This window comes from Sipha flava, unplaced genomic scaffold, assembly GCF_003268045.1.
Source record: "Sipha flava isolate LNK unplaced genomic scaffold, YSA_version1 172_pilon_pilon, whole genome shotgun sequence".
NCBI lineage: Eukaryota > Metazoa > Arthropoda > Insecta > Hemiptera > Aphididae > Sipha > Sipha flava.
Genome location: NW_020271951.1, coordinates 426,979 through 437,355, shown reverse-complemented (window position 1 = coordinate 437,355; position 10,377 = coordinate 426,979). Strand labels below are relative to the sequence as shown.

General features: G+C 27.0%; 1 protein-coding gene across 3 annotated transcripts; it reads right to left on the bottom strand.

Moving 5' to 3' along the window:
- Positions 1 to 2,205: 2,205 nt before the first annotated feature.
- Positions 2,206 to 9,587, bottom strand: LOC112680041 (zinc finger protein 226-like). Of its 3 annotated transcripts, none has more exons than XM_025550025.1 (9): positions 8,260 to 9,587; positions 7,193 to 7,429; positions 5,814 to 6,054; positions 5,389 to 5,581; positions 5,077 to 5,319; positions 3,772 to 4,223; positions 3,275 to 3,711; positions 3,062 to 3,200; positions 2,206 to 2,740 (listed from the first exon to the last, which is right to left on the bottom strand). In XM_025550025.1, exons 2-9 carry the CDS (start codon positions 7,390 to 7,392, stop codon positions 2,444 to 2,446), a joined length of 2,202 nt encoding a protein of 733 aa, XP_025405810.1. In that variant the 5' UTR covers positions 7,393 to 7,429; positions 8,260 to 9,587; the 3' UTR covers positions 2,206 to 2,443. The 3 variants fall into 3 exon arrangements, with proteins under 3 accessions (XP_025405810.1, XP_025405811.1, XP_025405809.1); XM_025550026.1 differs by having other exon boundaries at positions 8,451 to 9,587; XM_025550024.1 differs by having other exon boundaries at positions 9,089 to 9,587.
- Positions 9,588 to 10,377: the final 790 nt, after the last annotated feature.

Below are 10,377 nucleotides of genomic sequence, written 5' to 3'. Positions count from 1 at the left end.
TTATAATCGAAAGTAAAATTTAAATGTTACTTAATTATAAGCATATTAATTCAAATTTTGTGAATTAAAAATGCAGTTCATAGCATATGAAGTAGATAATTAGACAAAATTTAAGTTAGTTAACAAACGCATGTGGCGATATGGTATAAGCAACATACACCCATCATTTTTAGGATTTTGCTAAATAAAAGCAGTGCCAAGTTAAGCTATGTAGCCACTCCGGGGCAAATTAAAATAGGCTACTCTTAAGAAAATTACAATTCAAAATAAAAAATAATATATGTAATTGAAATAATATGTATTATAGTTATACAATCATACAAGAAAAATTATTCAGATGAGTAATAAATACATCCATAACTATGATTATATTAAATTTATGAGAAAATAATATATAATTGTAAAGTTTGACTTGAATATTCAATGCAAAAATTTGTTTTTGATAATATCAGAACGTCAATTAAACTAATTACAAAATATAAAATCAATACTCATAAGTGATACTAGGAAACCAAGGAAGAATACTTTTAAATGTTAATTTAAATGTAAATGTAAATGTTCACATTTCCACCCCAGCAGTAAAACTGCCAATGTTCTAATTTGTTAACTGAACTTTTTAAGGTGCAACAGTTAATTAATTACAACTACAAATAAAATAATAGTAAAAAAATTAACTATGATTCTTATATTTTCAATAATGAATTCTTAAATTCAAGGTTATTTTATAAATTTAAAATATTCATAGTATCTAATATATATTTTATGTATTCAATATATGAACAAAAAAAAAAAAATTATATTCATTTTAAGTTAAACAAGAATAGATATCTTATTTATTAATCTATGCCTTAATGAGTAATTTATGATGTTGCACATTTATATTAGTAACCAATATACTATGTTGGTAATGTTGAATTAAATTAGTAAAAATATCACTCAAAATGAATACAAGTTAATATCGTAAAGATACTTTAAATTGATTATTAATAACATAATGTTACATAACTAATTTTTAGAAACTAAGGAATATATAATAAACAATACTGAGTATGTAAACTAAATACTACAAGTTGGTATCAAATAATATAATTCAATAAAAAAAATTCATACTTTCGAAAATTGCATAAAATGGATAATAATAATCCTAATACTCTAGTAAAATATATAATTATAAAATAATTGATTCATAAAAAATAATAATGTGACAAAATAAATTTCAGTTATTACATAAATTAAAAAAAAATATATATACAAAACATAATTATTAAAAAAAACTTAGAAACAATAATTTTATGTACAATTTTTCAAATAGCCCATGGCACTTATTCAACACTCATAAATACCCAGTAACACACTTAGAAGTTTTACTTTCAATGGCAACAGTTCACTAGTCACCTTTTTACTCATAACAAAAATGTCATGTTTTCACTATACAATATAATTTTACCAATAATTTACCATCACAAAATAGATCATTGTAAGTACCACACAAGTAAAAAATGCAATAGAATACATAAAAAAAAAATATAATTTATCTTTAAGTCTAAATAAAATCAGTCAAACAATTTTGTTTACAATAATAATTAATATAACATTAATTATAAATGGCCACGTTTAAATTTAAAATACCAAAGTTTTAACTAATATAACTGATATACTATAAAATAGATATGTTAAGACTTAAAGTTGTAACAATATAGCATTATTCATAAATAATTATATTAATGTCTATTGATAAAAGTTATAAGATTCATGGAATAATTTTTTTTTTGATTCATATTTTTAAATAGGGTTTCAAAAATAAATGTTCTGATAAGATTATTATCATTTTAATATTTTAATGTAATTTTACATAATTTATTTCATGAAAATATAAATCAAATAAAAATTATTTTTAAAACAAATAATTTTCAGTTAGCTAAGAAAGAAAATTAATAACAAGGTGAAAAACAAGATAAACTATGAAGAAAGTACTAACAATAGGTAAAAAGTTAAATTATTAAAATCACAAAATAACTTCAAAGTTGAATGTGTGAATAATTTACCTAAAACTTCTAAATATACTTACATTTATGATTATTTCTTCATATTTTTGTAACAGCTCAATAAATGAAATTTGATATTTTTTTTATAACTAGTAATTCGTAATTATATTATTTTAAATATCAAAATAAAAATCTTTTCTTTGATTATTAGCTAAATTTAATTTTTGAGATTAATCCTCCATTATTATAAATTATTCCAAAGATTTTTAAGATGATAAAGTTCTACATGGATATAAGATGTTTTTTATTCATTTACATTACATTAATAGAGTTAATAATAACACAAGTATACCTACATTTATAAATTATCAATTGATCATAAAAAAAGTAGAAAAAATTTGTTATGCAATTTTTTGCTGTATACTGTTTTATAAACAGTAGGTTTTACAATAATGATTTTAAGATAATTGTATTGAAACAGGAGTCTGTGATATAAAAGAATTTTGTGTGCCATCGACAATTGGTTGATCATTTTCATTTGAGCTCGTTGGTGTGTATGCAAGAATGGAACCAGTTGGTATACTCAGTGGTACAAGATTGGTAGATTGAGATTGCTGTGGTAATGTAGTGACCATAATTGGACCACCATCTAAGGTTATTGGAAGTTTAACTCCACTGACAGTTATCATTGCTGTACTACCATTGTGTTCAATTGCAGTATTATCCACAGTGATTATTTGGTGTCTTTGAGAGTTCTGAAAAATAAATTGCATTTGTTATAATACATATTGGGTATTCATAAATTCTGAATAATGTACGAGTATGAATTTTTGTTTCTGTTTATCAATTTAAAAACATTTCTCATAATATACAACTTAAATTATTAAGTAATTATTATATATTTTATCATATTTTTTTTAAAGACAATTAATTAAATATATTGAAATACTCATAAGATATATGAACCACAAAACTATAAAATGAAAAATTTAGTTATAATGTGTACAAAATAGACAGTGACATCATTTGTTATACAAAAATATTGTTAAATAAAGGAAAATAAAAAATTATCTTACCTCTTGAAAGTATTCATTTTTTGGTTGTTGTACAGTTTCTTGTTCTTGAGGAAGTTTACTATCAATTTTATTATGCGTTGAAGCTAAATGATATTCAAGTTTATGTTTACGGTCATAACTCATACCACATAGCTGACATCTAGTGAAAAAAAATTAAGTAAAATAATTTTAAATTATTAAAAATTCTTTACATTATATTCTCTATATACTAACATGTGATTTCTATTTCTCCTAGGTCCACCTCCTGAATTATTGTCATGTATATGTACATGAGCATTCATATTATATTTTTCTGCAAAACGTTTACCACATATTGGACATGCATATGGACGCTCTCCAGTATGAACTCGTAAATGTCGCTTAAGATGAGATTGGGACAAAACAGCCAAACCACATTCAGGACATTTGACATGTTTTTCACCAGTATGAGTCATTGTATGTATATGGAAACTTTTTTGATGAATAAATCTCTTACCACACAAATCACATTGAAATCGTGTATATCCAGTATGAATTGGAATGTGTTTTTGGAGACCGACTTTTTGTGTAAAAGACTTATTACAGTACTCACAAGTAAAAGGATGTATACCATTGTGCATTCCAATATGGACATCTAAAGCTTTTTTCATTTTATATGCTTGGCCACAAATCTGCAAAGAATATGATTAAAAAAAAAAAAAAATTGATCGATTAAGTACAGATTAAATTACCTCGCAAACATAAGGTCGAATAGTACTGTGTGATAGAAAGTGAGACTTTAATTCTGTAACTGTCCTCCATTTTTTATCGCATAATGTACAACCATGTATTGCAGGTAAACAAGCACGTTCCCCGGAACGTGAACTACCTCTTTTTTTTCGTCCTTTTTTCATTTGTCTTTTGCCAGATCTTTCTGATCCAGATGAAGGCGTTACTGTTTCATCAACTGCACTCGAACTATCTTCAATAATATTTTCATCTTGATAGTTAAATTTATCTTCTTCTTTCCATTCAAAATCATCATCTTCATTAGCTTCTTGTACAACTTCTTCCAAATACAAATTATTGTCTATAGAAAAATCTGGTTTGACATCAATCACTACACGTTCAGAAGAATCATTCATATAATCAGCATTGATTTCAAGGTTTGAGTCTGTACCATTTTCAGAGATATCATTTTCAACTAAAAATTACAATTAAAAACAATATAGTATTTACTCTATAAATTGTTTAAGTTAACTAAACATTTTTCTTAAAAATTAGTCCTTTTGGTTAGTGAATAAATAATAATGGCAACAAAAGGATTCAAAATTTTATTTTAATTTCTTCAAAAATATTTGTGTAATAATTCCACCTAGTCCAGGACTAAATTAATAGTTAAACTACACTACACTAATATAGATATGGTTAAAAAAAAAGTGTGACACTATGACAAGATAATTTATTTGTTATCATGGTACTGACTGATTTAGGATATTATTAAGGAGTGAGAATTGCTTTTAACTCATAATCATAATGATCATAGATTATATAAATTTATATTATCATTCAATACTATTAATATACTTTAGAAAAAAAAAATAATTTTGCTAACATAAATATAATAAGTCTTAGAAAATGCTAAAAAAACAAATTTAAGAGGTAGGAAAAGTAAATTCTCTTTATTTCTAGTTACATATATAATCATACTCAATTTGTAATTGATCGAGTGGAAAAGATATATTATTTAAATCATCAAAAAATCTCTTAATGTAATTTTTTTTTTTTAATTTTAACATTGTTATTATTTTTAAATAAATTATTTCATTATATACCTGACAAAATGACTAGCAGTGTGTTCTTTCAACAAGTGAATATAAAACACAATATTTTTAAAACTATAATAACATTTAGTTAGAGTGTTACCAGTGGATAGCTTGTTCATCTAAGTCCCTATGACACTGCAACTAATTATTATAACACATGCTAATTATACTAAATTGTATAGATTTTAACATTCAAATACAATGTAAAAATAATATTTACGATTCACTAACTTTTAATTGAACAAGATGGTTCAACTTGGACATCCATCTGTTTATTCAAAGGTCTATGTTCTTTAGACAAATGATTGTTTAAAGATTGTTTAGTTGAATAGCTTCTATCACAAGATGAACAAGAGAAACGCTTTAAAGTTTGATGAATTATAGAATAATGATTTTTTAAATCTGAAGCACGTCGAAAAGATTCACTGCACTGATCACATTTGTAATTAACACTAACACTGCGCTTCCTTAATTCTAAAACATAATTATTTTAAATTAAAATAATTATTATTTAATTTTGCAAATTATATAATATATCCATACTAGTTTCACTCATTGGTTGTTCAGTGATAGCAGGTGATGGGTCATCCACAGTAATATCTTTAACAGTTTCTATAACTTCTTCGTTAACACTAACTTTTTTTTCTATTGAACAGTCAGAAGCTGGTTCTTGAAATTCTTTATCATTTATCATAGTTTCCTCAGTTTGAATATTATTAATGAGAGTTTCAACTATCTAGAAACATAATAAAATTAAATATTTAAAATAAATATTCAAATACATATTCAAAATAAAAATGTATTTATTTTTGGATAAAAGAGAGGATGTATGATAACACAAATAATAAGTTTTTATTATCAAAAATTAGTTATAATTGTATGTAAGAATTATGTTTAGAAAAAGAAAAAGGGCTTTAAAAGCCAAATAATAAATTCCATAATCTTCAATGTTTATCTTATAGATTTACCTCATTAAGTGCATTAGTTGACTTTTCCTCACTTTCATCTTCATTTTTTATGGATTTTTCATTTTTTTGATCATTAAATGGGAGTTCAATCATTTTTGATGGCGATAAAGTGTTAACTACATTTATAAATGTATCATCTTTATATTCAATACAAGTAGATGTAAAACGTTTAATAATGTCAGTCTGAAGCTTCTTGAAGCGTGTAGATATTTGTTCTAACTCATCAAAAAGAGTAAAACATCTAAAACAGTTTCAGTAAATGATTATTTATTTCACTCAAATTCATGTAGTATTTACAGATTATAGGTTAAGCTAATTAAAATGTTTTCAATAATTACAATTGAATACATAGTAAATATATTATAAATTTTAATGTTATAATTTCATAATATAATCAGCTATTACTTTCATTTTACATTAATTCAAAATATTTTAGAACAGAATATTCGTCAATCAAGCATTTGTTTCATAAATGTATATATATCACTTGATATTTTTTACAGTAATATAAATAATGTTTTGTTATCATAACTATGTCCAATTAAGTTGGTTCATTAAACAAATCAATAATCAATACAAAATGTGAACATATTTTAATTGCTTTATTTAAACCAATAACTCAAAGTATATTTTGGTATATTAATTTAAAAAAAAAATACATTTTTAAGTGAAAATTTTTTTCATTTGATTTAAATAATTTAATATTAATTATGTTAAATAAATTAAATCATTTTTTAAATAATTCAATGTACAAAAAAGTGGTTTAATCAAAAACTCTTTTCAGAAAATTTTATAATTTATGTATTAATACTGGAGTATTAGAGATGTTATGAGACTTCTTAAACACCTATACACAGTGGCGTATTTACGGGAGAAGGTCCAGGGGTACTGGACCTTCCCCAGAACCTCTCAAAAAATAAACTAAAATTCTTACATATTTGCAAAATTGGCTATGTTAAACATTCACAGGGAAGTTGAAATTACTGTTGATGAATAGAGGAATTGGCCAAAAAATCGAGACAACTGGAATTTATTTTATAACAATACTTTACAATATATAATGTTAAATACAATATATAGGTACATATATATATATATATAATATTACATAAAACTATACGATTATTACATTATATATTTAGTTCAACTTCCTCCAAAAGCTGCACAAGAACGTAATTATTACAATATAATATATAGTTTAAATTAATTATGTATAAACTGTGGACCCCCGCAGAAAAAATTGAAAATACGCCACTGCCTATACATCTATACTAATCAAAATAATTAAACAAGATCTTCAATATCAACTTTACACAGCAAGTAATTAGATAGAATAGGTATACAATTCTACAATATGACAAAAAGATCATAATACTTGCCTTCGGCACAATACTGAGCTTCTCATCTGGGAAGGGTTAAAAATTTTCTTCAGTATTTTTGACATGACATCCAATAATAATACTTCTCTTTGAGGCATAAATGTACAATAAATATTGTATGAGGAACGAGTAGTAACTTTGACATTGCATATAAAACATTTTGAACTTTGTTCTTCTCTTTCTTCTAGGGCCGATGCCATGTTAACAAATATTTATAATTTGTATATTTAGAAATATCTGAAATAAATAACAAGATACACAATAATTAATACAATTATTTTAAACTAATGTAAGTATGCCGAATGATCCAACATATGAATGTATGTTAACATCTGTATACATTTAAGGACTAATATTACAAATGTTATATAAAATATTATACTAATGTATATATATAAATATAAATCAATAAATCAATTTTATGATATTATCATACTCATAGGTTCACTAGAAATTCTAGTCTAGAATTTATTTTTCTTATAAAATATAAAATCATTGAAGTTGTAAATGTATTCTAAATAAGACTAGAATAAATAATGCAACTTTAATATAAATATTATCAATTATATACAATAGAAAAAAACCATAGTTTATTCCACCTATTAACGTTTAGCACCTGCCATTATTCCAAAATCTAATAAAAAAAACCATAAATACATATTCATAATGAACGTAAGTTTTATGGAGGTTGAAAAAAAAAGTATCATTGATACATTAAAATAATCGAAACATGAAATACAAATAAATGCAATACCTCTATTTCAAATTATCAAATGTAAAAACATTATTTCTGCTTTCAATTAATGATACATATCTCATCCATTTTTTTGAAATTCTATAAATGTATAGGGATTGATAGAATAATAAATTAAAATAATTAATCGCTTAATTTAAAAATATTATATCTGGCATTTACTGTTCACAAATTCGTAGTGTTTACAATCATTTCTACTCCTGATTATCAGTAAATATAACTGCAGTGTTATATAAAAGAAAAAAGAAGAGAACCAATGGGTTCAAGTAGAACAGAGAAACTGGTGGCAAAAAATATTGTATCATCACAGTACCTATACGACGTTAATGAAGTGTGCCGCGTACAAACGGTTTTCGACAGCAAAAACAATCATAAAAAAAGAACACCTACATCCATCATCATTATCGACGAAACATCGTCAACGTGATTATCTAAAAACTCGCGGAAAGAAAAACGAAATGCACAATAAAACATAGAAACTATCCAAATAAACACGATACGTACGGAGATACCGCTAAAAACAACGATAACCATCCGATATAAATTACAATATAGGTCTCGCGTCACTACGATAACGAGCAACAACAACGATGTCAATGTCAAAGGTTTTTGGAAAGAAATTCGTTTCGTCATTATACTAGAGATGCCGTCGTCGACCCCTGTTGCGAATCGGGTCGCAGATACTATTATTTTGTTATGAATGTATGAGCATTGTCGTCGCACGGAGGACGGGAGAAATAATCGGCAAGAATGGGAAAAATATCGAAAATCGACAATGATAAAATTGCGCCCGCCAGATGTGCCGGAAATTCGCGGGGACCGCCCGATGATGTTGCCGGATCCGGCAGCGACGGTGGGTCCCCAAAGGCCTAGCGTGTGGCGAACAAACGCACATTTTACGGGACCCTTGGCACGGAACGGTGGTGTTCGTAAAATGCACGTCGGCCGAATGCGACACCGCCATTTTGAAAACCAATGCCGCCGCCGACACGGTCGCCGCGAGAGGCCGGACGCCGTTTGTCATCGAGCAAACGAAACGACACGGACGTCATCGTCGACAGCGGAACCGGACGGGAGCCGCGCAAGAGCACCGCGACGATATGCACGTACGGACGACAGGCGGTGATGTGATGGCTACTCACCGGAAAAGTGTGTGCGCGGCTTGTGGGCCGAGATCTGCGAGTGGGTCCGTCCCGCGGCGTTGGAAATTTAAGCCCTTGGCGCTCGCAACAGTCACCACCGCTGCCGTCGTTCGGGTCTCGTACAGTTTAATTTTGAAGACGTCCGCGTTCATTTATTTAATGTTTTCGCCGTCGGATATTATTTTGTTTTGTTTTTTTTTTCCACGCGCGACCATTGAACCGTGGTGGTACACGGATTTCCGTAATCGTCCGTCGCGCGCACAACATCATATCGGTCGCGGGTCTTCTCGCCGCATCGTTTTAGATGATAACAGTATCTACCCGTTTAAATTATTTTTAAACAAATTTGTTTAATCTTTGACATTGTTTTCCAAGTCGTTAGCTTTTTTGGCACAGTCGACAAGATAATAATAATTATTCGTCGTTACTGACGTAATAATCCACCATTAACCGGGTAATAATAATAGTTAATTTGTCAGACATGCCAATATATCAATAATATTAACTATGTAACGTCGCTCGTTTTATCATCAACCGTTGTTAATTTTTCCTTATCCCTTATCCATTAGCTCTATAAATATTTCATCTCTGAGATCTAGATGTAGAGCCATTGCTATTTATTATGATAATCCGATCCAATTCACACTTATTTAAAATCTAGTTCATAAAAATTACATTTCATTTCAGGAAATTGCTCTTCGACTTATGCTGGATTCCATCTATGAAGAGTATCTTCTAATTTTATTTTAGAATATAAAAATGCAAATATTAATTAATGAGGATTAATTAAAAAAGATACATTTTGTACTTTTACAATTTTAATGTTAATAATTAGTAGTTCGGTACTTAAAAATTCCTCGACAACAAAATTAATATCATGTTTGTATTTTTGTGTAATTAATCCTGATATTTTAAATATGCATTGAAGGGTAAACATTTTTTCAATTATAGTTTAGATTTATTGCGCGTTTCCATTAATAAGATACTATAAATATTCATAAAAATTTTTTTTGTTAATTATGAGAATTCACTCCAATATAATATACATTAAACTACAGTAGAAACCGTTTATAATGACACCGTTTGTAATGACCTTAAATTGCAAGTCTCGGAAAAACTTTTATATTGTATATACTAATATGTATCGATTATAATGACGTCTGTATAGTGATTTAACGGATGTTATGACGGTTATTTTTGATTTTATTGGAAAAAGGTTTTATCTATAATCAGTGCTCGACTTGAGGGGGGACGCAAGGGGATTATTATTTTCAGAAATTTTAGCGTCC